This window comes from Hemiscyllium ocellatum, chromosome 21 (genome assembly GCF_020745735.1).
Source record: "Hemiscyllium ocellatum isolate sHemOce1 chromosome 21, sHemOce1.pat.X.cur, whole genome shotgun sequence".
NCBI classification, from domain to species: domain Eukaryota; kingdom Metazoa; phylum Chordata; class Chondrichthyes; order Orectolobiformes; family Hemiscylliidae; genus Hemiscyllium; species Hemiscyllium ocellatum.
Genome location: NC_083421.1, coordinates 63,934,012 through 63,961,448, shown reverse-complemented (window position 1 = coordinate 63,961,448; position 27,437 = coordinate 63,934,012). Strand labels below are relative to the sequence as shown.

The 27,437-nt window shown below is 46.9% G+C and overlaps 1 protein-coding gene across 2 annotated transcripts; it reads left to right on the top strand.

Annotated features, from left to right (window-relative positions):
* The first annotated feature begins 208 nt into the window (after positions 1-208).
* On the top strand, positions 209-27,282 carry inpp5e (inositol polyphosphate-5-phosphatase E). Of its 2 annotated transcripts, XM_060841632.1 has the most exons (12): positions 209-297; positions 13,995-14,148; positions 15,804-16,869; positions 17,983-18,106; positions 22,031-22,125; positions 22,693-22,817; positions 22,912-23,031; positions 23,371-23,478; positions 24,202-24,363; positions 24,603-24,718; positions 25,469-25,605; positions 25,863-27,282. In XM_060841632.1, exons 3-12 carry the CDS (start codon positions 16,037-16,039, stop codon positions 25,990-25,992), a joined length of 1,950 nt encoding a protein of 649 aa, XP_060697615.1. In that variant the 5' UTR covers positions 209-297; positions 13,995-14,148; positions 15,804-16,036; the 3' UTR covers positions 25,993-27,282. The 2 variants fall into 2 exon arrangements, with proteins under 2 accessions (XP_060697615.1, XP_060697616.1); XM_060841633.1 differs by lacking the exon at positions 25,469-25,605.
* Positions 27,283-27,437: the final 155 nt, after the last annotated feature.

Genomic DNA, 27,437 nt, shown 5'->3' with positions numbered 1-27,437 from the left:
TCCCAGATGCTGCTTGTCTCCTGAACAGCTGTTGGATACAATGGGGAGACCTGCAGACTGACTGTATCATTCTCCCTGGGATGACTCCTCCAGTATCCCTGCATGCATAGCAGCTGAATGGCTGGGATGACTCCTCCAGTATCCCTGCATGCATAGCAGCTGAATGGCTGGGATGAGTCCTCCTCCTTCCCGGGATGCACTGGAAACGGCGTTGGCAACGAGCTTTGATCCAGTTGCTAAGGGCCGCAGGCTTTTCTATGGGCCCAGCGTCAGGAGCTGGCGGGGGGTTCCCGTGAGGTAAATGGAGCGTCCTGTTTTCCCTGCGGTGCATGTGTGGGATAGCGCCTGGGCCTGGAGGAGCGGGCTCCGACATCCTCCGGCTGGTGCATTCTACCGTGTGGGGCATTCCCTGGGAGAGGCAGGCTAACCCCGGGGCCGGGGGCCGGGGGGCTCGGTGCGGCCGGGGGCCGGGGGGCTCGGTGCGGCCGGGGGCTCGGTGCGGCCGGGGGCTCGGTGCGGCCGGGGGCTCGGTGCGGCCGGGGGCTCGGTGCGGCCCGGGGGCCCGGTGCGGCCCGGGGCCGGGGGGCTCGGTGCGGCCGGGGGCTCGGTGCGGCCCGGGGGCTCGGTGCGGCCCGGGGGCCGGGGGGCTCGGTGCGGCCCGGGGGCCGGGGGGCTCGGTGCGGCCCGGGGGCCGGGGGGCTCGGTGCGGCCCGGGGGCCGGGGGGCTCGGTGCGGCCCGGGGGCCGGGGGGCTCGGTGCGGCCCGGGGGCCGGGGGGCTCGGTGCGGCCCGGGGGCCGGGGGGCTCGGTGCGGCCCGGGGGCCGGGGTGTTGTCAGTGTCTGAGGGTCCGGGGGTGGAGGGACGTGGTGCTGTGGGCTGATGAGAGAGAGCGGGGTATCTGGGTCTGTCTGAGAGGGAGAGGCTGCACAGGCCGGGGCTGTTCTCCCGGAGCAGAGGCTGAGGGGTGACCTTATAGAGGATTATAACATCATGAGGGACATGGACAGGGTGATAGGCAAAGTATTTTCCCTGGGGGTGGGGGAGTCCTGATCTAGAGGGGACAGGTTTAGGGTGAGAGGGGAACGATATAAAAGAGACCTAAGGGGCAACTGTTTCACACAGAGGGTGGTGTTTGTGTGGAATGAGCTGCCAGAGGATGTGGTGGAGGCTGGTACAATTACAACAGTTTTTACATTAGATTGGATTCCCTACAGTATAGACATTTAACAGGTATCTGGATGGGTTAGAGGGATATGGGCTGGTTGCTGTCATTAGAGACAGTTTGTCATGGATGAATTGGACCGAAGGGTCTGCTTGCGTGCTGTACATCTCTATGACTGTAATTGGTCTCAGCGTCATAAGCCGCAGCTCCCTGGGGCTGGGTTCTTCTCTGAACAATCTGCTGCAGATGCTGGTAACTGTACTGAAGACAACAAAATGCTGGACAGTGGGTCAGACAGCATCCATGGAGAGAGAGTAAGCTAACATTTCAAATCTAGATGACTCTTCATCAGAGCTCAAGAGAAATGTGGAGGGTGCATTGAAGCAATAGTGGGGGTGGGAGGTGCTTGACTTGAAATATCAACATCCTTTCACCCACAGTGGGTGAAAGGATGTTGATATTTCAAGTTAAGTAATCAGAATGTGAGAATGGACTGGCAGAACTGAATGGCAGTCAGTTCCAGACTCAGGTGACTGACTGTGTGGAGTTTGCACATTCTCCCCGTGTCTGCGTGGGTTTCCTCCCACAGTCCAAAGATGTGCGGGTCAGGTGAATTGGCCATGCTAAATTGCCCATAGTGTTAGGTAAGGGGTAAATGTAGGGGTATGGGTGGGTTGCGCTTCGGCGGGTCGGTGTGGACTTGTTGGGCCAAAGGGCCTGTTTCCACACTGTAAGTCTAATCTAATCTAAAAAAAAATCACCCCCTGACGGCACCTTTCCATATAACTGCAGAAGGTGCAACCTCTGCCCGCTCCCCTCCTCCCTGCTCCCTATCTAAGGGCCCAAAACAGCCTTTCCAGGTGAAGCAGCCTTTCACCTGTCCCTCCTCCAACCTTGTGTATTGTCTTTGCTGCACCCAATGTGGCTGACTCTACATTGGAGAAACCAAATGCAGACTGGATGACTGCTTTGCAAAACATCTCCAGTCTGTACGCCAGCAGGACCCTGACCTTCCTGTCGTTTTAACACACGTCTGTCCTCGGCATGTTGAAGTGTTCCAGTGAATAACAGCGCAAACTGGCAGAATAACATCTCATCTTCAGACAAGGCACTTTACAGCATTCTAGACTTAATATTAAGTTCAATACCTTTAAACAGTGAATCATTCCCATTTCATAAAATCCCCACTGTGTGGAAACAGGCCATTTGGCCCAACTAGTCCACACTGACCCTCTAAAGAGTAACACTCCCAGAGGCATTCCCCTATCCTATTACTCTACATTTACCCCTGACTCATGCACCTATTTTCTTCCCTTTCTTTTAGCTTGTTATCATGTCCTCTCTTCCCTCCCTCCATCACAGTGTCTATCCTTTCAAGTCTGTTAGGAGTCACATGATTGTTCTGCCATTCTCACATTCTGATCACTTAAAATAAACTGTCAACATCTTTTCTCCTCAGCGCCCTACACCCACTACTGCCCCTGCCCCAACTATAGCATAAATGCTGTCCCCTCCACACTGTACTTCGCTCTGATGAAGAATCAACTAGACTCAAAACATTAGCTTGCTCTCTCTCCATGGATGCTGTCTGACCCGCTGTGATCTCCAGCATTTGTTGTTTTCAGTACATTATTTTTCTGCCATTCTCACATTCCGGTCACTTAATCTGAACTACCAACATTCTTTCTCCCCCAGCACTCCAATCCCCTGCTCCCGACTTGCTGTTTTCTGATTTGACTGGATCTTTTCCAGCTCAAATACTACCTGCCAGCTTCAGCTCCATCTTTATCCAATAAAAACTCCACATTTTTACAAAAATAATAATCACCTCACCCCTCCCTATCTCTGTCACCTCCTTCAGCCCCTACTTCCCTCCTTATTTCTGTAATGTCTGGCCCCTACCCCTCCCTACCTCTGTTACCTCCTCCAATTCCTGCAACCCTTCCTATCTCTAACCCCTCCTGTCTCTACAACACTCATTTTTGAGCTTCATCCAATTCAAGAGTTCCAGATTCCTCTGATTATAATGATTCAACTATTAGCACTATGCCTTCAGCTGCCAGGATCCCGAACTCTCGGATTTCCTCTCCATACCCTCTCCCTCTTTGAATCTTTAAGATACTTCTTAAAACCTGCCTGTTTGATGAAATATGAGATTTTTTGTTTGGCCGGCTAACTCTTTGTGGTTTTGTGTTATGGTTTTGAATGTTTTATGGTACAGTAATTGGTAAATAGTACATTGTTGGATCGACTAGCCTCCTCCAGGCTGTAACGGTTCAAGGATCCTTGGCCCAATTGATTCCATATAAATTATATTTAACCAACTTAGTCGGATGTGTTATGTGCCCCTGGGGCAAATTGGACTTGAACCTGGGTCTTCTAGGTTAGAGCTAGGGTCACTATCACTGTCCCACGAGAAGCTCTGCCAGTTCCATTATAAACTAGGCTGCCATTCCTGATCATTTCAGCGCTGCCTTCGAAAAACAGTGAGAGTCTCCTAGTGTTCTTTGAGTTAAAAATCACACAACACCAGGTTATAGTCCAACAGGTTTAATTGGAAGCACACTAGCTCAAAGTGTTCTTTGAGATTGCCTTCATTCATCCCCTGGTGGCAGGAATGTCAGGCACCAATACTGCTTACATTTTGCATCAAGTTAATATCATTATTCAGAGTCTGTAAGTATTTCACAAAAGATGCATACAGACAAATTTGGAGCAGGATGAGATCCTTTGGCCCTTCAATCAGCTCCGCCAGTTTAAAAGCTCACGACTGACTTGATTCCAGCCTCAACTCCACATCCTGCCTACCCCTGATAGCCTTTAACTCCCTTGCTGGTAAAGATGATCCATCTCTATCTTTAAGAAAAGTTCAGTTCCCTTGCATCTGGGGTAGATGGCTCGAAGACCTGAGAGTAAACAAAATTCTAATCTCCATCTGACGTGGGAGACCTCTTATTTTGAAATTCTGCCCCCTGGTTCTAATCTCTCCCATAAGGAGAAACATCCTTTCAGCATCTACCCCCGCCCCTCATCGTCCTGTCAGAATCATGTGTTTCAGTAAGATCACCTCTCATTCTTCTAAACTCAGGCACAGCTTGTCCTTTCATTGTGGATAACCCCACCTCCCACTCCACCTTCGCTGCCCTGCTTCTAATGCATTTGCATCATTTCTTCAAAAAACCAAACCAAAACTGCAGATAGTACTCTAGATCTAGCTTCGCCAAAGCTCTGTACAACTGTAGCAGATCCATACTTCTAGATTCTATCTCCTTGCAGTAAAGGTCAGCATTCTGTTTGCTTTTTGAGTCACTTGTATGATAATTCTTTGTGATACACGGACAAGAACCCTCCGATCCCTCCGTGCATCCAAGTTTTGCAATCTCTCCTCATTTTAAAAAGATACTCCTCTGTTCTTCCTGTCATAGTGGATAAACTCACTTTGCTATACTACAGTCAATCTGCCAAATGTCATCCACTCACTTAGTCAATCTCCATCCTTTTGCTGACCCCTTCTGTCCTCTTCACAACTTATTATCCTACCTGTCTTTGTATCATCAGCAAATTTAGCAACTGTGTGTTTCATTCCCACTTCTAAGTTATTGATCAAGATTGTAAAGAGTTGAGATCCAAGCACCGATTCCTGAGTCAATCCACCAGTATCTTTTTACTAACCTAAAAATGATCCATTTCTACTTCTTCAATCTCCTGTTAGTGAATGAAGAGAATAAGAGACACAACAGATATCCAGAGTTACACGAGGTATTTAAAAACTAAAAGGATTTGAAAAAGGGAGTTTGGATCCTCTAAAGAGAGGGTCTCAGGAATTGATCCTGGAAAATAAGGGAATAACAGCTGAATTGAACAGATGTTTAATTCTGTTCCACGATAATATACCATCCCCTATCCCACGAGCTCTTATTTTCATGGTGTCCTCTGAAGTGGCCCCTTGTCCGCTGCCGACTGAAAGTCTAAACACACCACATTCCAGAGGTTCCCCGTTATCCAAACTGCTTGTTGCTTCCTGAAAAAAAACTCAATAAATTAGGAAAAGACAATTTTCCTTTCTCAAAACTACGTTGACTCTCCCTGATTGCATTTGGATATATCAAATGCTCGGTTATATCCTCCTGAATAAAAGATTCCAGCATTTTCCCAATAACCAATGATAGGTTAACTGGCCTGTAGTTTCCTGCTTTCTGTCACCTGCCTTTCTTGAATAGAGGAGTTACTAGCTTCCAATCTCTGGGACTTTTCCAGACTGCAGATAATTTTGGAAAATAAAAAGCCACATCTCTCCCATTTCAGCAGCTGCTCCTTGTCAGATTTTAACTCAAGAAGAAGTTTTGCTGTTCCCTTTGCCCGGTGAATAGAATGGTTTAAGTTCCTCCCTTTCACCTGATTCACAGTTGTTTCTGGGATGTTGTGTGTATCATGTTCAGTGCAGACAGCTGTAAAACATCTCAACTCAGCCAATATTCCCTTATTTTCCAGGATCAATTCCCGAGACCCCCTCTTTCAAGGGCTCAAACTCACTTTTTTAGATTCTTTTAGTTTTAAATACCTCGAGAAACTCTGGGTATCTGTTGTGTTCTCCTCATTACACCCTGCTCATTGACCTGTTATTTATTCTTTATTGTTCTTTATCTTTTGTCTAGCCTTCTAACCTGCAATTCACCTTTTCAGAATTGCTCAGCCTTTCTTTCAATTTTCTATCCTATCGTTAGTGCCATTAGTTAGCCAGGGTTGGTCCTTAAGATTAGAGGCCCTAACATACAGAAGCAGAATTAGGCCATTTGCTCAACCAGATACTGCTTAAATGCTGTGAGAGTACCTGCCTCCACCACCCTCTCAAGCAGCGTGTTCCTACTCTTGTCCCTGAGACTGAATGTCACTTAATCATGATCACTGTAACCAAGGAGCTCCTTCACTAGGTGGTCATGAGTCAATCTTGTCTGATTGTACAGTTTCAGGTCAGCATTTAGTGTCTATTTCTGAGGCCCATGCTTGAGAACTGTTTGTGGAGGGTGCTCTACCCTGTAACTAATCCCTTGCTTTTCCCTTCACTGGGGGGTGTTTGATGGGCACAGTGTAGGTGGAGCATTACTTTTGATTTAAAAACTTGGAAGAAGCGCTACTCTGTCCCTAACCCGGTGCTGTACTGTCCTTGGAGCTGGTTGATGGTGACAATCTAGATGAAGCTTTACTCTGTATTTAACTACATGCTATACCTACCCTGAGAATGTTTGACAGGGACAGTGTAGAAGAAGCTTTACAATGGTATCTAACCTTGTGTTGTCCTGACATGGAGTGTTTGATTAGGATGGTGTAAAGGGAGCTTTACTCTGTATCTAACGCAGTAGTGTCACTGAGATGGTAGTGTTTTTAGAAGGAGCTTAATTGTGTGTTGGACATATTGGAGACTTTTGGGTTATTAACTGTGTCAGTTAAATAATCCTAGAACAAAAACCTGCTCAGATGAGCAGGAACACATCAGAACGTATCTGCAAGGAAATAAGTGACAGCTGATCTTGTCCATGAATGATCAAAGTACAACACTGTTGGGTACTATATCCAAGTGTTGGGAAACAATAACTTTGTGGGCGGCACGGTGGTTAGCACTGCTGCCTCACAGCGCCTGCAGACCCGGGTTCAATTCCCGACTCAGGCGACTGACTGTGTTGGAGTTTGCACGTTCTCCCCGTGTCTGCGTGGGTTTCCTCCGGGTGCTCCGGTTTCCTCCCACAGTCCAAAGATGTGCGGGTCAGGTGAATTGGTCAAGCTAAATTGCCTGTAGTGTTAGGTAAGGGGTAAATGTAGGGGTATGGGTGGGTTGCGCTTCGGCGGGTCGGTGTGGACTTGTTGGGCCGAAGGGCCTGTTTCCACACTGTAAGTCTAATCTAATCTAACTAACTTTTGGTTGGGGCTATGAGTTATGAATAAGATTATTATTCAGGGAATAGGTAATTCACAACATTTTGTTTAAAGAAAATACCTTTGAGTTAAGCTTGTTTCACACGGAACTGTTTTCAAACAGCGCTAAACTAGATACACTCAGGGATTTGAGTTACATCTTCCTTTGATGTCAGCTATCAAAGCTGCCTGTTAGCCCTGGAAGTGTTTGATGGGGCAAGGCTTTCATCACCTTGTTTGGGAGCTTCAGATATAGTGAGTCTGAAAGCCTCTCCTTCAGCATGCTGTGTATTCATCAAGTTTATTCCGTTATCAACATGGGGATTGTCATTGAGCAGAAACTGAGCTGCACCTACCATGTAGCAACTGGCTTTTTTGGGAAGAGGGCTCCAGAATTTCATACTCCCTTTTGTGTGAACCATTACTTTCTGACATCAGCTTCAATGGTCTGGCTTTAATTTGAAGAGACTGCCTCTTTGTCATTGATTAAAAAGTGAGGTCTGCAGATGCTGGAGATCACAGCTGAAAATGTGTTGCTGGTTAAAGCACAGCAGGTTAGGCAGCATCCAAGGAACAGGAGAATCGACGTTTCGGGCATAAACCCTTTATCAGGAATGAGGAGAGTGTGCCAAGCAGGCTAAGATAAAAGGTAGGGAGGAGGGACTTGGTGGAGGTGGGGGGGGGGGGGCGGCGGCGGCAATGGAGATGTGATAGGTGGAAGGAGGTCAAGGTGAGGGTGAAAGGCCGGAGGGGGGTGGGGGCGGAGAGGGCATGAAGAAGATTGCAGGTTAGGAGGGCGGAGCTGAGTTGAGGGAACCGACTGAGAGAAGGTGGGGGGAGGGGAAATGAGGAAACTGGAGAAATCTGAGTTTATTCCTTGTGGTTGGAGGGTTCCCAGGCGGAAGATGAGGCGCTCCTCCTCCAGCCGTCGTGTTGTTATGTTCTGCCGGTGGAGGAGTCCAAGGACCTGCATGTCCTCAGTGGAGACTCCCACACCTCCTCCCACCCTACCCCCTGTAAAAACTCCATCCCATATTCCCAATTCCTTCATCTCCACCGCATCTGCTCCCAGGAGGACCAGTTCCAACACCGCACAGCCCAGATGGCCTCCTTCTTCAAGGACCGCAGATTCCCCCCAGACGTGATCGACGATGCCCTCCACCGCATCTCCTCCACTTCCCGCTCCTCCGCCCTTGAGCCCCGCTCCTCCAACCGCCACCAAGACAGAACCCCACTGGTTCTCACCTACCACCCACCAACCTCCGTATACAGCGTATCATCCGCCGTCATTTCCGCCACCTCCAAACGGACCCCACCACCAGGGATATATTTCCCTCCCCTCCCCTATCAGCGTTCCGCAAAGACCACTCCCTTCGTGACTCCCTCGTCAGGTCCACACCCCCCACCAACCCAACCTCCACCCCCGGCACCTTCCCCTGCAACCGCAGGAAATGTAAAACTTGCGCCCACACCTCCTCCCTTACTTCTCTCCAAGGCCCCAAGGGATCATTCCATATCCGCCACAAATTCACCTGTACCTCCACACACATCATCTACTGCACCCGATGTGGCCTCCTCTATATTGGGGAGACAGGCCGCCTACTTGCGGAACGCTTCAGAGAACACCTTTGGGACGCCCGGACCAACCAACGCAACCACACCGTGCTCAACACTTTAACTCTCCCTCCCACTCCACCGAGGACATGCAGGTCCTTGGACTCCTCCACTGGCAAAACATAACAACACGACGGTTGGAGGAAGAACGCCTCATCTTCCGCCTGGGAACCCTCCAACCACAAGGGATGAACTCAGATTTCTCCAGTTTCCTCATTTCCCCTCCCCCCACCTTGTCTCAGTCGGTTCCCTCAACTCAGCACCGCCCTCCTGACCTCTCCGCCCCCACCCCACTCCGGCCTATCACCCTCACCTTGACCTCCTTCCACCTATCACATCTCCATCGCGCCCTCCCCCAAGTCCCTCCTCCCTATCTTTTATCTTAGCCTGCCTGGCACACTCTCCTCATTCCTGATTAAGGGCTTATGCCTGAAACGTCGAATTCCCTATTCCTTGGATGCTGCCTGACCTGCTGTGCTTTAACCAGCAACACATTTTCATCTTTGTCATTGATCCCACCACCCGGCCCAGGAAGGTAACCATTGCTCTGTATTTACTCTGTCAATCTTTTCCCTCAAGACTGTCCACATTGAGCAGTGACCCCACTCACTGTCAAAAGGCAGGATCCTAAATGTATTGCTGTGAACCTCCAAAGGAGCAGACATGACCTGCACTCGATTCTCTGAGAGCTGAGGTGGGAAGTGTGCTGTGTTGCTTGAAAAACACAGCCATTCACTGGGTCAGGACAGTGCTCAGTGTGGGAGTAGAAATCTCCTCTCCAAGCCATAGTATGTATGAGATGGGATGGGATTACTAACTGGAAACAGCAAGGGGCTTTGGGGTCCAGTCCATCATCAGCCAGCTCCATCTTGCTGTGGACCATTATCCAGGAATTCCTGCTGGAGAAAGAGGGAGGTTGGGGAAGGCTCCACATCAGCTGTGATGTCCCTACAGCCAATCAGTCTTTGTATCCAGCCTGTCAAATTCAGAGTCACTTGCTAATGAAGTACAGGACCTTTGAAACTGGAAATCACCAGTTCAGGAGAGTAGCCAGCAGCTTGTGTTTAAGTTGGGGCTGTCTTTTGGATGATAAGGACTCCTCTGCCCTTTCAGGTGGGAGGAAAAGAGCTCCTGTCCTCTATCTCAAGGAGGATGGGAGCTATCCTCATGCCCTGTGTTACACCTGACTGGGGGAATGCGCTGGAAAGAAAGCTCCAATATTCATCCAATCATTGCAAAAGTGAAAGATTTTATAGAAGTATGCAAAGTTGCCCCAACATCCTTGCCTTTTATATGCAGATTGACAAAGCATGGACTGGGTTTCTGTGCTGAACAGAAAATACCATTTACTACAAATCAATCGATTCTAGCTACAGTTAAACCATAATGGTCCAATGACAAATAACTACTAGCTATAAGGACAGTACCTTTTTATTTTGTGCTTTTAAAAACTGGGGGCTGACATGAGAAAGAGCTATATTATAGAGTCATTGAGCACAGAAATAGAAACTTTGGTCCAACTCATCTGTGCTGACCAGATATCCCAATCTGACCTAGTCCCATTTGGCAGCATTTCGCCCATATCTCTCTAAACCCTTACTATTCATTTACCCAGACAGATGCTTTTTAATGTTGTAGTTGTACCAGACTTCACCACTTCCTCTGGCAGCTTGTTCATTACATGCACCACCCTCTGTGTGAAAAAGTTATCCCTCAGGTCTTTTTTAAATCTTTCCCCTTTCACCTTAAACTTATGCCCTTTGGTTTGGACATGCCTCACCCTAAGAAAAAGACTATGGCTATTCATCCTATCAGTGCCCCTCGTGATGTTATGAACCATTTTACGGTCACCCGTCTGATGTATTGAAGCCAGTGCTTCAGAGAATGGCTGTATGTTTTGAAAGCAAGTAGCCTGCCTCCCAGTGCAGGCATCGTGGAAATAACTGTTGGAACGAGTAGTTGACATTAAAGTTGTACATGATTTGGAAACAAAGGCATGCTCTGGCAGCAGGAAGTTGATTGTTCTGTGGACTAACGACCAGTTAGCAATGCCTGTTAACAATTGGTTCTCTGCTGACAGCAGCTTGGAGCTGGGGACAAGTTAGAGTGAGAGAAGTGTTTAGTTCTTCTTCATCCCCAGAAGCAGTCTCTCTATTCTCTGTCGTCAAAACTTGCTGTAAATCATTGCTTCACAGCTGTTGCAAACTGTGACTTTCACTGATAAGTCAGAGACAATTTATGATTGAACCAAACCACCTCATGCTCTTAGCAACTAAAGGAAGTATCCAGGGACAGGTGATTGAAGCAATGTGCTGACCAACAGAATAGTGATAGGAATTATTCCATAAGGAGCATCTTATCAAATGTGGCATCAAGGAGCCCAAGCAGAACTATTGTCAGTGCGAGTCGGGGGGAATTCTTCCCACTGGTTGGAGTCATACCTGGTACAAAGGAAATGATGGTGTCTATTGGAAATCTCACTTGGGAAAGTGCATGGATCCTGAAGAACTGCTATTCCTGGGATTATCACAGGCGTTAAAGGTTGAATCAAACTATTTGAAGTTCCTAAGTTACCTGTCTGATGGCCTTTAGGTTAACAGAAAACACTAACCAAGGTTTTGTATTTAACATGAACTACTGTTTATCACCAATAAATAATGCTAGCCACAGGGAAATGAATGTGAATTATCATCGATATCTCTACTAGATTAAACTCTGACCCCTTCCTAAACTCCTGCACACCCATGCAGACCTTTGCAAACAATTAAACATGGATGTTACAGGATGGAGGAAAAGATACTAGGGAAATACAATCACAGCACCAATCCACTAAGGAGTAGTGAGATGTTTCTTTGCTTCTTCCCAAGTCCAGCTGACCTCCATTCTTCTTCTTTGCAGATCCTTTCAATTCTTTGCTGAAGTACAGTGCAGTTGGTGCTTTGTTTTTTCAGTCAGTGGTGAGATGCAACAGTCTACAGCAACTGATGGGGGAGATTAGCTATATTTCCGTTTTTGGTTACTTCGCATCTTAGAGGGAGAGTGATGCCAAATCTTTCAGTCTAGAGGCTTTTGCTAATGTATTGTTCACATACAAACTGTCTACCTGCCCAGAAAGCAATCACCAAGTTGTGGTCATGCTGATGACTGGAGCCCTCTCCAGTTGGTCCTGTTTTCACAAGCCAATTAGCAGTTTGTCTTTGGGTGAGCCTTGCTCTGCAGACTCCCACAGTGCTGGGGTATCTTAGATATCTTCCCCTGCTGCTTGAACCAACAACCATGTCAACACAACTCCCAATAAGTTCCAGTAACTTGTTTTTAAAAGTTGGAGCAACTCCTTCCAGAGTCTTCTATATAAAGCATTCTTTTCACATTTATGGCCCACAATCCAAAATTTTAAAACTTTTTAAAAAGATGTGGTACTGAAGCAGCCTGTGTTGAGGGCACTCCGATGGAGATTGTGTTCAAGCTCGGGCTCCAATGTGGTATACAATATTTGTGCCACTCTGGGCAATCTCCAACAAGAAAACGATCTGATGATTGTTCCTTGACAGCTCCACAGCTGAAACTCCTGTTATCAACATGGGGATTGTCATTGAGCTGAAACTGAGCTGCACCTACCATGCAACAACTGGCTTTTTTGAGAAGAGGGCTCCAGAATTTCCACTCCCTTTTGTATGAACCATTACTTTCTGACATCAGCTTCAATGGTCTGGCTTTAATTTGAAGAGACTGCCTCTTTGTTATTGATCCCACCACCCGGCCCAGGAAGGTAACCATTGCTCTGTATTTACTCTGTCAATCTTTTCCCTCAAGACTGTCCACATTGAGCTGTGAGTAAATGTGTTCAAGCTAAACTCAGCTTCAGTCACATTTCAAAATAAATCGATGTTTTGATCTGCCATATTGAGTTGATAATGTTGGTTTGACGAGGAGGCAGTCTGGGAGTAACTGAGCCACGTACGCCTTGGGATCATGTTTCAATGGTGTAGGCTCACTCCGTGTAAATCTACTGGAATGAGCTGCAACTACAAACCTGACTGGAGCTGCATCATAAAATATAAAATGAGTGAAGATTAATTCCTTTTACTTCTACTTGACCTGAACAGCTTTTTGTACTGTCAGTGCAGTGGTGCTCTGTGTTTGACGGGTTCTCTCTGTCCCTGCTGTGTTTAATGAGCTGACCGGTTTTGTGAATGACACACACATCTTCACACATGATGTTAGACAGCAAGCATCTCAGCTGAACCTGGAAACACGTGTGTAGGCAGACACACAGGGACACAGAGAGACACACTCTCAAACCGTTGCACCGTACAGCACACTGAGGAGTCATGACTCGAACATTTTTCTGCTAAGGCCTCATTTTGAAGCTTCAAAATTGTGAATCTGTTGCTGAGCACTGGGTATTGTGTGTGTGTGTGTGTGTGTGTGTTGTGGGAGGAGATATTGGAGAAGACCCTAGAGAGCAGTGGGAAGGGTTAGCCATTGCTGCCTTGGAATTTGTGATCCCACAACTATCCGTTTGTGACCCCACTTGGAGTCTTGGCCTCCTGCATTGGGAAGCCTGTGGTAAGAGGCATTGTAGAAATAAGTAATTCTTATTTTTCTGTGTTCAATTGTCAACTGAAACTTGAAGTGATTTCGAAGGCTTTTGGTCCCTGGTGCTAGTGCGAACTCTTTGAAAGAGCTGTCCGATTAATCGAACTGTTCCTGCTTATTTCCCATACACCTCTACAGTATTCCTCCCTCGCTTTTCCTGCAAATGTAATCTGTGGCTGTACTGTAAAAAGTTATAGACACGTTAAGTGAATGTGCAACAAGGTGACAGCTAGAGTAAAATGTGGGGACATTAGTTTTAAGAACAGAAAAGCAGAATATTTTTTAGAAAAGTTTCACACTCCTTAAATATTGATGTTCAGAGAGATTTGGATTTACTCATACAAGGAACTCAGAAATATAGCATGTGGATCCATCAAACAATTTGGCCAGGGTTCATTCCCCATTGAGAAAATGATGGTGAGTCACTTCTTGAACCACTCCAGTCCTTACAAAAACGGTTTTTGGGAGGGAGTACCAGGATTTCATCAGCAATGCTTTAGAAACAGTGTAATATTTCCAAGTCAGAATGGTGTGTGGCTTCGATGGGAACTTGCTGGTGCTCCACTTGGCCTTCTGGGTGGTAAATGTGAATTTAGAAAGTGCTGTCAAAGGAGCCATTGTGAGTTTGGGAATGGCAAAATCTCCCCTCTGAATCTTGTCTGTGTCAGTCTGTTTTGCATGCTGATTAACTTTCTCACTTGCTCTACAGAATTCCTGTGATCCTGAAACAGTTGTCACTAGAAATGCAGCCCCATGGTCACTGTCACTGTAGGCTGTAGGAAGCTGTCTGCACGCATGTCTCCCTATGATGTTCTTCGGCTGGATCTGCTGTCACTATGGAGACACTGCAAGGATGCCTAGAGGTGTGTCTGGGAGTTAGAGATTATCCAGATCTGCCAGGATGAAGCACTGGAGCTGTGGCATGTCAAGGAATGCACGGTTTATTGGGAGGTTGGGGACTGTTGGGAATTTGGGATGAGTATCATTAGAAATGGAGCAGAGCATTGCACCAGATGATGAGCACTAGCTCCTGGTGACTGGATGCTGAGCTTTAGTTACCACACCCAGAGGACAACTTGATAAAATGCAAATCTTAAGACCACAAACAAAAATGTTTCTCACTGAGATCTTGTGCCTGTCACAGGCCACTCACTTTCTGATGACCATCATTTTTCCAACAAGTTAAAATTCCTTGAACAAAATTTGTATAATTGTTCTGGTACAGCCCCTTTCATGTACAATAAATTTACACAAACATTCATAATTGGAGCAAAATTACCCCATTCTGTCCCTCAAGCATCCTCTGTCATTTAATAAGATCATGGCAGATTTGTGTGTGTTTTAATTCCATTCCTGTCTAACCCCTCGATAACCCTTGATTCTCCTGCCTAACGTGAACCTCTTCCATCTTCAAAAGAAATTCAGTGACCCGCCTCCATTGCCTTCTGAGGCAGAGATTTCCAAAGTCACGCAACCCTCTGAGAGAAAATGTTTTCTGTTGTAAAGGAATGACTTCTAATTTTAAACAGTGTCCCTTAGTTCTGGACTTTCATAAGAGGAAGCATCCTTCCCATGCCCACCTTGTCAAGAACCTCCAGGATTTTATAAACTCAATTAATTTACCTCTCACTCCTCTAAACTCCAGTGGAAACAAGTCAGGGCTGTCCAACCTTTCCTCCGAGGAAAACCCACTTGTTCGGGGCAACCCTTCTCTGAACAGCCTCCAACGTATTTTTATCCCGCCTTAAATAAGGAAACTAAAATTACATGACGTATTTAAGAAGTGCTTTCACCAATACCCTGTGTATTGCAGCATTCCCCATCTTGGGCAGGTTTGTGTTGTTACTCCCTGGTCTCAGTTTGTAAAATGTCTTTATGGGATGTGGGTATCACTGACTGGGCCAGCATTTATTGCCCATTACTAAACTGCCCTTGACAAATTAGTGATGAGTTGCTGCCTTGTTGTTCAGCCATTTTAGGGGACTGTTAAAATTAAACCATATTGCTGGGAAATTCCAGTTACACACAGGCCTGTTTGAGTAAGGGACAGCAGTTTTCCTTAGTTAAGTGGCATGAATAAAGCACATGGGTTTTCACAACAATCCAGTAGGTCACTATTATTACCATTCGCTTTTTTTTTCAGATTATATCTCAATAAAAACAATTTAAATGCTTCAGTGCCTTTGTGGGATTTGAGCTCCTGTCTCGATTACTAGGCTAGATCCCTGGATCTTTCTTCCAGTAACATAACCACTCAATCCATTCACTCATGTAGATAAAAGCAAAATACCACAGATGCTGGGGGCTGGAAATAAAAACAAACTGCTGGAGAAACTCACTAGGCCTGGCAGCATCTGTGGAGAGAAAAACAAAGTTAATGTTTTTGAGTCCCTTCCTCCTCAGCACCTACTAAGATGATGAAGAAAGCTCAGTGCTATTCCTGCCCCCTTTGTGTTTTTGAATTGATTGTATTTTTGTTGCTGGTTGGTTGCTGACTGTGTTGGTGGTTTCGCTGCAGGTTCTGGATTGTGGCCTCTGCATTGGAGTTTTGACACATTGGTCAGGGACTATCTCACCTCCTTCTGATCGCACCTCCTTTTCCCTGTGGAAGTGAAAGGATGAGGCTGCCTATTTGGTGCGTCACTGGCGACAGGAACTGGACACGTTTATGGTTTTTTTGTGACCGAGGACAGTTGTTCAAGACCGTTCCTGTTCAGCTGTTTTTGCCACCGAAGGTGAGGTTGGTCGAGAATGAGTGATCAGACCAGACTGGCAGCCCACGGTGCCTGGAATGTGTCCTCTGGCACAGGGACTGGACAGCCCCAAAGCCTCGAGACTGAGCAATGCCAACTGCGAGACCAGGAGGAGTCTAGGCCCTTCCTCAGTGACACTTGGAAATGCTCCCCTGAGGAACTGGGCCATGGTGTCCAAGGGTTGAGAACACCGTTAGTGCCACGACCTCCCGTAAGGCCCAAACCGTGCCAACAGAATAAGCTGCAGCACCTGCACTCGGCGGAAAGGAGAGCTGCCGCCCGCAGACTGAGGAGCAGGAGCAGTGAGGAGAGCTCCTCAGAGCCTGTTGACACAGACTCCTCCTGTGGGTCTCTGTACGGTGCTGACCTCTCAGCCTCCCCCATGCAGTGTCTCCAGGGCAGGTCAGGGGTGGCTCCCCAGACACCCCTGCCCAGCAGCAGCAGTAGCAGTAGTTTGCAGGAGTGCGACACTAGTGAGTCAGCTGGCAGTACAGCAGAGTATCATAATGGGCCTGTGCACACAGACTCCCAAGCCAGGATTGATCACCCTGACATTCAAACAGTGTCGTCAGCCAATCGGAAGCTGCCTCCTGTAGCACCGAGCAAGCCCCTCCCTCCAATGGTCATTAACCTGGACTCACCAGTATTAAGGACCAGTAATCGGATCGACCAGGATTATATGGATTACATGCGTGTGACTCAGACAGTGTCAAGCCAGCACTCCAATCTCCTCAGCCTGTCCCAAGGAACTGAGGATAATCGATCTTCAATCTCCATGAGTTCTTCCAGTAGTATCTTGTTTCCTGTCCGTTCTGAGGATCTTCGGAAAAGGTAAGGGAACGATTGACAATTAAAACGTTAAAATCCTCTTAGCTGTGAGTTGTCTCGGGTCAGCCTTAGCCTTTGAATCAGAAGCGTATGGATTCATATTCCACACCGACGCTGATGTAGCACTGCCTGAGGCCCTGTTACCCCTGTCCCTGTTGACGAGGGAATACCCACTATCAGAGTTTTAGCCCTCTCTGAAACTACATACTCTGCGTGATTGTCTATTCTTCCATCCCATTCCCACTAGAGTGAGATGTTTAAGATCAGAAAGTGGGCTATTCCCATATTGCAGGGCACAGAGTTTAAAGGTCAGGTGTGAGATGTCAAGTTTGTTTTGTCTCCTATTTGCAGAATGATAGGAAGATGTGGGTCTGGATTGCTCCGGATATTCCTGGAACGGGAGACACTGTGAGAGGATAGCGTAGTCAAAGGGTAAGAGGAGAATGAAGGAAGGTTTGGTGAGACTGAATCTGGATTACTGCGGGCCGTTTTCATCTCCTTATTTGAAGAAGACTTTCATTGAATTTGGAACAGCTCACTCAACTTCTTCCAGGCATGGGGGTTAGTTTATGAAGACTGCCAGGTTTGGCCTTTCTTCATTAAAGAATGAGAGGTGATCTGATTAAAACATGTAAAGGATTGAGGGGACTAGATAGGGTAGATAGCTAGAGGATCGCTCTTCTGGTTGGGAAAGAGTCGAACTCAGAGACAGAGTTGGAGAGTAAGAAGCCACCAGACTGAGATGAGGAGAACCTTTTTCCCCCCCCCCCCCCCAGAGAATTCTGAGTCTATTGGAATTCACTCTCCCAGAGAGCAATGGGAGCTGCACCAATGAGATTTGTTCATGGCTGAGTCAGACAGACTTTAGATTGATAAGGGAGTGAAAAGTTACTGGAGGCAGCTATGCAAGTGGAATTAAGGCCACAACTAGATCAGCCATGACGGTATTGTATGGTAGTACAGGTTGGAGGCCCGTAGTAACTTACGCTTGCTCCTAAGTGTGATTGTTCTTACATGAAGCATAAAGGAGTAGCAGCCGTGGCTGTAACAGTCAGACGGAAGCTGAGTAATCATGGCCATGTACTTTGACTTTGGGACATTCCTGTGTCTCTACAGGAGTTATCTGGAGGGCAGTCTCCTGGCCAGTGGAGCTCTGTTGGGAGCCAGTGAATTGGATCGTTATTTTCCTGACCGAAAGGTCCGAGTGTTTATCACCACCTGGAACATGCAAGGCCAGCAGGTGAGTCACAGAAACAGTTGATTAGGATGTGACCAAGAAATAGATGAGGGTGGAGCAATAGATGTTGTCTTTGTGCACTTTAGTAAAGCCTTTAACAAGGTTCTACATAACAGACTGTTAGTAAAGTCAGGTCACCTGGGATTCAGGGCCAGCCTGCCAATTGGATACAAAATGGGCTTAACGGAGACAGAGGTGGTGGAGGGTTGTTTTTGGACCGGAGGCCTGTGCCTAGCGGTGTTCCGCATGGATTGGTGCTGGGTTCCACTGTCTGTCATTTTCTATAAACAATATAGATGAGAATATAGGAGGCGTAGTTAGTGAGGTTGCAGATGACACCAAGATTGATGGTATAGTTGACAGTGAAGGAGGTTATCTAAGATTACAAAAGAATCTCGATCAATTGGGCCACTGGGCTGAGGAGTGGGAGATGGAATTTAATTTGGATAAATGTGAGGTGTTGCACTTTGAGAAAACAAATAACAGCAGAACTAATACAGTTAATGTTCGGGCCCTGGGGAATGTTCTCAAACAGACATAGTGGTTCATGTAGGTAGTTCTCTGAAAGTTGTGTCACAGGTTGTCAGGGTGGTGAAGACGGCTTTCAGCAGACTTGCATTCATTGCTCAAAGCACTGAATATCGAAGTTGGAACATCGTATACAGTTATACAGGATGTTTGTGAGGCCACTTGGGAGTACTGTTTACAGTTCTAGTTACCCTGCTATAGGAAGGATATTATTAAATTGAAGGGAGTGCAGAAATGATTGACAAGGATGTTACCAGGACGAGAAGGTTTCAGTTATAAGGAGAGACTGGATGGGCTGGGACTGTTTTCAGTGGAGTATAGGAGACTGATGGCAGTGGGATCACTTTATCGCGGTTTGTAAAATCATGAGGGGCAATGACAGGGTAAATAGCAAATGTCTTTTCCCTGGCATGGGGGTGTTCAAAACTAGAGGGCATATTTTTAAGGTGAGAGGGGAAAGATTTAAAAGAGATCTGAGGGGCAACCTTTTCCACGCAGAGGGTAGTTTGTATGTGGAATGAACTGCCAAATGAAGTGGTGGGTGCAGGGTAGTTACAACACTTAAAAGAGATTTGGTCAGGTCCATGAATAGGAAAGGTTTAGTGGGATATGGGATAAACACCGGCAAATGGGACGAGTTCAGTATGGGAGGCCTGATTGGCATGGACAAGTTGGACTGAAAGGTCTGTTTCTGTTCTGTATGATTCTATTCATCAGAAGAGAGAGATCAGAGAGAAACCCTCCAGCAAGAGGGATCTTAACTCCAATATGTCCCTGCAAATACAGAGCAGCATGAAGTTTGGTCATCGTGCACACTGAGCTGTGGGTATGGAGGTGTAGAGGGTAGGTGGGTCATATTGTATGATCTCTCAGTCCCCCAACACACCAGTGCCTCAGCTGATCTGCTGAGTTAAATGGGTCAGGTCAACTCCACTCCGAGCTGTGATCTGTGTTGAACTTGTCAGGGGCTGATGTTATCTTTGACAGCAAAACGGCCCATGTTGCTGCGGCTGTCTGCTGTCCAGTGAACCCACCCTCTCTGTGGCACTGGGTCAAGGGGAAAAAGTTCACCATGCAGATAGTAGAATTTAAATTCCACTCATAGTCTGGAACAGAAAGCCCATCTCCGAGGTAGCATCGTGACAAATCTCAGGGTTCACTAATGTCCCTTTAAGGAAGGAAATCAGCCCTCCTTACCCGGTCTGGCCTACTTGTGACTCCAGACCCACAGCAGTGTGGCTGATTCTTAACTGCCCCCTGAAACGGTGATTGAGCAACAACCAGCCCATGCAGCCGGTCAACAACCCCCCCGAATCTGGTGAAAGACCAAGAAAGTTACACATGGATTGAATGAAAAAATATATTGAAAAGCATTTAATTGACTATGAAAGGAGAGGCAACAGCTCAGAGTATTATCACTGGACTGTTAATCCAGAGACTCGTGTAATGTTCTGGTACCCAGCTTCAAATCTAAGAATCTAATTTAGATTTTAGATTAGAACAGTACAGGACCTTCAGCCCTTGATGTTGGGGCAGCCTTATATCAAACCCTTCATTTTACTATCATGCAAGAGTCACTTAAATGTCCCTAATATATCTGACTCTACTCCCACAGCTAGCAGTGCATTCCCCGCACCTTCCACCCTCTGTGTAAAGAACCTACCTCTGATATCTCCCCTAAACCTTCCTCCAGTTGCCCTAAAATTATGTTCCCTCGTGATTGCCATTTCTGTCCTGGGAAAAAGTCTCTGGCTATCCACTCTGCCTCTCATCATCTTGTACACCTCTATCAAGTCACCTTCGTTCCAATGAGAAAAGCCCTAGCTCTCTCAACTTTTCTTCGTCAGACATGCCCTTCAGTCCAGGCAGCATCCTGGTAAATCTCCTCTGCACCCTCTCTAAAGCTTCCACATCCATCCTGTAGTGATGGTAACTAGAACTGAACACAATATTCCATGTGTGGCCTCACCAGGGCTCTAGAGAGCTGTAGCATAACCTTGAGGCTCTTAAACTCAATCCCCTGCTAAGGAAAGCCAACACACCATACACCTCCTTAACAACTCCATCACCTTGGGTGGTGACTTTGAGGGATCTATGGACATGGACCCCAAGATCCCTCTGTTCCTCCACGCTGCCAAGAATCCTGCCTTTAACTCTGTACTCTGCATTCGAATTTGACCTTCCAAAATGAATCACTTGACTCTTTTCCGGACTGAACTCCATCTGCCACTTCTCAGCCCAGATCTGCATCCTGTCAATGTCCAGTTGCAACCTACCACAGCCCTCTACACTACCCACCACACCACCAACCTTCTTGTCATCGGCAAACTTACTAACCCACCCTTCCACTTCCTCATCCAAGTCCTTTATAAATATCACAGAGCAGAGGTCCTCGAACCGATCTGTGTGAAACACCGCTGGTCACCGAGCTCCAGGCAAAATACTTTCCATCTACAGCCACCCTCTGTCTTCTTTGAGCCAGCCAATTCTGTATCCAGTCAGCCAGATTTCCTTGTAAAGGTCACGGAGTTGTGATCACTGTCGCCGAAATGCTGTCCCACTGAGAGAGTGGACACCTGACCTGGTTCGTTGCCAAGCACCAAATCTGGTATGGCTTCCCTTCTAGTCAGCCTATCTACATATTGAGTCAGGAATCTGTGGACAAACCCTCCTTGACAACCTCTCTTTCTGCAGCTGTGATACTATTCCTGATTAGTAAAGTCACTCCCCCCACCTCTTTTACCACCCTCCCTATTCCTTTTGGAACATCCAAACCCTGGAACATCCAACAACCATTCCTGCCCGTGATATCCAAGTTTCTGTAATGGCCACATCATCGTAGCTCCAATGCTCTCCCATGTTTTAATGTTTTAAGTTCATCACTCTTTTTTTCTGACACTTCTTGCGTTTAAAATAGTCACACTTCAACCCATCACACTGACTGTCAACTGTGTATCCTTCCTCACAGACCCTCTGCACGCTGTATCTGCCTGTTCACCAGCTCCCCCATCCTCTGATCCATACCTCTGGTTCCCATCCCGACAAACTAGTTTAAAGCAATGATGACCATGAATCCATTATCAATTGTTGGAAAAACCCATCCCATTCACCAACGTCCCATCAGGGAGGGAAACCTGCTGTCCTTACCTGGTCTGGTCTCCATGTGACTCCAGACCCACAGCAACGTGGTTGACTTTTCACTGGCCGCTGGGATCCCAGTTAATGGCAATAAATGCTGGTCTAGAAATGTTTCTTGAATTGAGAGGTCAGTGACTGAGCCCCTCACCACGAGGGGTCCATAACCACCAAACCACTGCCAGGCTGATCTCAATGTTATCACCAGATACAGGGTTTGCTTGTAAGAATGAGTTTGTTGTAACCATTGTTCTCCCATTCCAGCTCCCTGACAAGCTGGATGACCTTCTCCTGCCCTGTGACTCTCAATACATCCAGGACTTGTATATCATTGGGACTCAGGAAGGAATCCCAGACAGGTAACAGGACCTCCACATCAGAAACGAACCTGAGCACATTTCAGGCTGCCTCTCATTTTTACCTCCTCACGCCACCCCACCCCCTCCCTATCCAATGTTCAGTGACACCAGATAGTGCTAACTGTTGGAGACACTGACACGTGAAAACATTGAACCGAGATACTGCCTGCACATTGGTAGACATAAAGGCACCTACTCAGAGGGGCAGCGGAGTCTCTTTTTCTCTGTCTGTCTCTATCTCCTCTTCCGTTTCCCTCTCAATTTTACAATCGTTCACATGCTCTCCAGCAGCTATCATGTGATAGGGTTGACCACTCTGCTTGGTCCTCCATTGCTGACCAGAACAGTTGAACATGGGCCAAGTACTGCCTGTGACTCCGTCTCAGCCAGTGCAGTCAGAGCTAGCAACTTCAGCAGAGATTGCTGAGGCTGGGATCAATCTCAGACTATATAGGGTTCCCATTCAGCATTGATTGTTTACCTCACCCACGGTTAGCTTTCAACACTTCCAGTTTGTGAGCTTCTGTGTGTTGTGAACGCCTGGCTTGTGCTTTTATGTTTGTGCAGGAGAGAGTGGGAGATCCGTCTGCAGGAGACCCTGGGGCCTCACTTTGTGCTGCTGTACTCTGCAGTGCACGGAGTCCTCCACCTCTCGCTCTTCATCAGGAGAGATCTCATCTGGTTTTGCTCAGGTAAATGTTGCAGGATTGCAGGCCATTAGCTGTGCAATAAATGGAAACTGGATGGTTTGAAGATTTCCTGAATGTGTTTTGGGTCTTTCCACAGAAGTAGAACAAGCAACAGTGACAACTCGTATCGTCTCCCAGATCAAGACCAAAGGAGCCATAGCAATCTCATTCACGTTTTTTGGCACGTCCTTCCTCTTCATTACTTCTCACTTTACCTGTAAGTTTTACCCATGTAGTTCTCTCAGTTGTGCACTCAGGCTGCCAGTCAGCCTCACAACAAAACAACAACAAGCTGGCACAGTGATCGTGTGCTCAAATAAGGTTTTGAGAAGGGGTTAACTGCCGTACCAGTGCACAAAGTCTTGGAGCACTTTACAGCTATGCAATGAGCCAGGACTCACTTAAAGGAAAAACATAGTTCTCTGTCCATCTGTTCAAAACCCGTTATTATTTTCAAACATTGTGTGAAATTTAGGCTAATGATGGTAGTGAGCTAGAAATGTGGGGATAGGTTACAGCACACTCCCTGTCTCTCATTGTGATCTCTCTCATGCAGCAGGGCAAGGGAAGGTTTACGAGAGGATGCTGGACTACAATAAAACAATAGAAGCTCTGGCACTTCCACGGGTTGTGCCTGACACCAACGTCTACAAATCTGACCCCTGTGAGTAGCTAACGTTAAATGCCTGGTGTCCAGCTGTTGTCTGAGTAGGGTGTGGAAGGGAATCTCCCACCCTCACTGGGGTACAGCTCCCACACACACTGACTCTCACTGGGGTACAGCTCCCACACACACTGACTCTCACTGGGGTACAGTCCCCACACACACTGACTCTCACTGGGGTACAGCTCCCACACACACTGACTCTCACTGGGGTACATTCCCACACACACTGACTCTCACTGGGGAACGGCTCCCACACACACTGACTCTCACTGGGGTACAGTCCCCACACACACTGACTCTCACTGGGGTACAGCTCCCACACACACTGACTCTCACTGGGGTACGCTCCCACACACACTGACTCTCATTGGGGTACGGTCCCACACACACTGACTCTCACTGGGGTACGGTCCCACACACACTGACTCTGATACCGTGCTTTATTTCATGTCTTCGTATTCCTTTCCCCTTTAAAAAAAAAGTGCTGTTAGTTACTGCAGGAATGTTGTAACATGGGTGAACATCCCTGCTTTCCTCTGAAGGTAGGCTGTGGAAAGTGAAAAGTCTCAGTTGAAAGTGAGAAATGGAGAATGTTGTATGTGTTACACAGGAGTCTGAGCCGAATCAGACTCTCCCTCCAGCAGCTTCACACACCTTCCTCACAGAGCATGGTAGACATGGCCATTTATCTGACATGCTAATCCTATGTACTTGCTGCAGATGATGTGACAACTCGATTTGATCAGGTTTTCTGGTTTGGTGACTTTAACTTCCGCCTGGATGTGAAGCGAGCAGTGATCGATGAGCTCCTCCAGAACAGGAACGTGGACAGTCTCCGCTCCATTCTGCATTATGATGAGCTCACCAAAAAGCTACAGGAGGGTAGGACTGGTTCTGTGTATTTTCCAGCAGCTTGGGACTGGGGAGGGAGACGAGGATCAGCTGCAGGAACAGCTCCCACATGCATTGGAGTACGGAGTCTGTGGTAACCTGCAGTTTGGTTGTCTTTCTGTGTGAGGTGAGATCCATGTTGTTTGTACCTGTCTCTGTGTTGTGTTTGGAGAGCGAGGGAGAATGTTTGTAAATCTTTCTACAGCTCACCTGTTTCTCCTGTTCCTCAGGCTCCATTTTTAAAGGGTTCAAAGAAGCTGAAATCACTTTTCTACCAACCTACAAGTTTGACATTGGATGTGATGTTTATGACAGTAGTGCCAAACAGAGGACTCCCTCCTACACGGTAAGGAAGTGACAGAAAGTTTAATTCTGTTGGAGTATTGGCCACTCCCTCCTTTTTAATCAGTCCTCATTTATCCAGTGAGTGACTGCGCAATGGAGAGGCTGCATTAACTGGGACTGGTTTTACAGCAGAGAAAGTGAGGGGAAGGTACAAGTACATGATGAGATACTGTTTCCAGGGACACGTAGGTGCTATCTAAAAATCGAAGCTATTTTGGAGAGGAACCAGAGGAGAAAATTCCTGTAGTGAGTTGTACTGTTCTGGAACACACTGCCTGAGAGGAAAGGTTTCTGGACTGTGGGGAAGCAGCAGACCTTCAGTGTCACTAACTGGATCAATCTCTCAAGGAATGGGAGGGTAGGGCAGTGAAGCAAACGAAAGGGCAGACTCTTTGCTGCACCATCAATGACCTCCAAACATTAGACAGTGCAACTGAAGAGTACTCACTAACAGGAACCACTTCTCACACAGCAACATGCTAATGACCAGGTCATCTATTTTACTGATTTGGAGTAGAGGAGCACCATGACATCTTTTAAATCGGAGAGTTCCTGAGTTGGTTAAAGTCTCTTCTGAAAACCTTCACCTTTGATAGTTCAGCATTGCTGCTGTGGGAATGTGGTCACTGGAGTGAACTAGATTCGAGCTCCGTGAGGTGCTAATCATGGATCTGTCGGCTGTACCATTTGGTGTAGTTTCTGTGGGAAGCCTGTAACACAGCCACAGACCACTTACCCTGTTTTTCTGCAGGACCGCATTATATACAAGAGCCGGCAGAAAGGTGACATATTCGTAGTTAAATATGGCAGCTGCACTTCAATTAAAACCTCCGATCACAGGCCTGTCTACGGCTACTTTCAAGTGAGGCTGCGACCTGGAAGAGATAAGTGAGTTTGCTTTTTATTCCCTTCCTGTGCCTTGCTGGTGCTGCCACTTCTGTGGGATTCTGTGATGTGCACCCAAGCACCAGGATAAGGGACAGCTTCACAGAGTGTTCCTGCTGTTCTAACATGCCTGCACCTGTCAGTGAATCAGAAGCTATCCAACCTGTGGTCTCAGAGAACTCATTAGACATCAGACAATTGTGAATTAAATAAGAGCTATTGGGTTGTTCATGTCCAATTTGTCTGTTTTGCCCCATCAGCATCCCACTGTGTGCCGGTCAGTTTTACAGAGATATCTACAAAGAGGGAATAAAAAGACGGTTTGTGAGAGAGCAGAAGAGACGTGCATTCTGGAACCAGAAGAACAGTGTCACCTGCAGTGTGTCCTGACAGGAACTGGATAGAAACAGGGAGCTGCCTGCAGCAGTGAGCACAGAAGCAGAGACTGCACCCAGGGTACTGACCACCAAAGCAAAGTACTGTCACAGGAACCACGCCAAGACAGTCATTAAATAAAACAGTGGGTCAGGAAGGGTGGCCTGTAATGCACTTATAAAAGAGCAAGACTGTGCATAATAATCCATCATTATTGTTTTTGTTTCATAATTATGTAGTAATTCAATATTTTGAAGATGACATTTTTCAATGTTCATTTTTTAATGTGCTCTCTGTTGAGAAGCTTATATCACAATTTAAACCCTCAAAAGAACCAGACACTCACTGTGGGATATGTCCAATGTATCTATTCTTCATGTCAGCCTCGACAGTAAATGTCCCTGGAATATTGAACCCTGGGCACTGTCACAGTTTAGCCCAGACCCCCACACAGTCGCCTTGGCACCAGACCACGGGCAGCTATAGAGCCTTCCCTGCTGCAGCCATGATATCCAAGTTAGCATTAACAAAACATCGACTGGTTCTTCCAGCTCTGTGAGAGAGTGAGTGGAGCATACTGCTCACCCCAGTTGGAGATTAGCCCACAATCGACTTTGTGAAATGGTTATTTCTCATTTCCTTCGAGGCCTTGAACTGAGTGATTGTCAACCAGCTGGAAACGGTCACTCCATGCTTGTACACTGACCTTGCACAGCTGGGATTGCAGACAGTTTTATTGTTCATAGTTGGATGGAGAATTGTTAAATGGTATTGCTGCTGTCAGACACTGGCTACTGGGCACAGGAGAGATCAACCTCTGCCATGTGTGAGACCATCGGGCAGTGAGAGGCTTGGCAGGGTCCTGGCACAGCCCAGGGACACGGTTGGTGATCCTCTCAGACGGAGTTATTATTAAAGGTTGCAATTCTGCTGCTCCTACATGGCCCATCATCACCGTGGCTAAAGAACATGGAGGATTCTCCCCAGTCTGTGGGCTCCAGCCTACATTTGGTATCTGAAAGGAGAGTGGAGATGGCTATGTTCAGACACTATGTCCAGTAGCTCAGTCCAGTCACGGAGGTTGTGGCTGGGACAGGGTCTCAGTTACCCCCCTCTCCGAAGCTGTTTTCAGTGTATGGTTGGTCAGGTTTCATACAGGTCTCTGATTACAAATCACCCTGGGCCTTTGCAGGAAGACCCACACAGAGGGTTTCTGTAACATATAAATTTGTGCTTTATATAGAACACTTTTATTTTGATTTCACTGATTTTTTTTTTACAAGAAATAAATAATTTTTAAGAGTTCTGGGTGTTAGTCAGCAGTGTTGATCTGAGCTGTAATGTGCAACTGTTTCCACTTTCTCTTAGTTATAACACACTGTCTGTAAAAGGATAAGATGCTTGTGGGTGGCACATGCAGCAACTTCATATCTATATCTGGCAGAAAAGGCTAGCACTCT

Excerpts from the sequence above, each read along its gene's own strand:
- inpp5e (XM_060841632.1), top strand. The coding sequence starts at position 16,037 with ATGAGTGATCAGACCAGACTGGCAGCCCACGGTGCCTGGAATGTGTCC. Across the intron at positions 24,364-24,602 it reads CACCAAAAAGCTACAGGAGG|GCTCCATTTTTAAAGGGTTC; the intron begins GTAGGACTGGTT and ends CCTGTTCCTCAG. Across the intron at positions 24,719-25,468 it reads AGAGGACTCCCTCCTACACG|GACCGCATTATATACAAGAG; the intron begins GTAAGGAAGTGA and ends GTTTTTCTGCAG.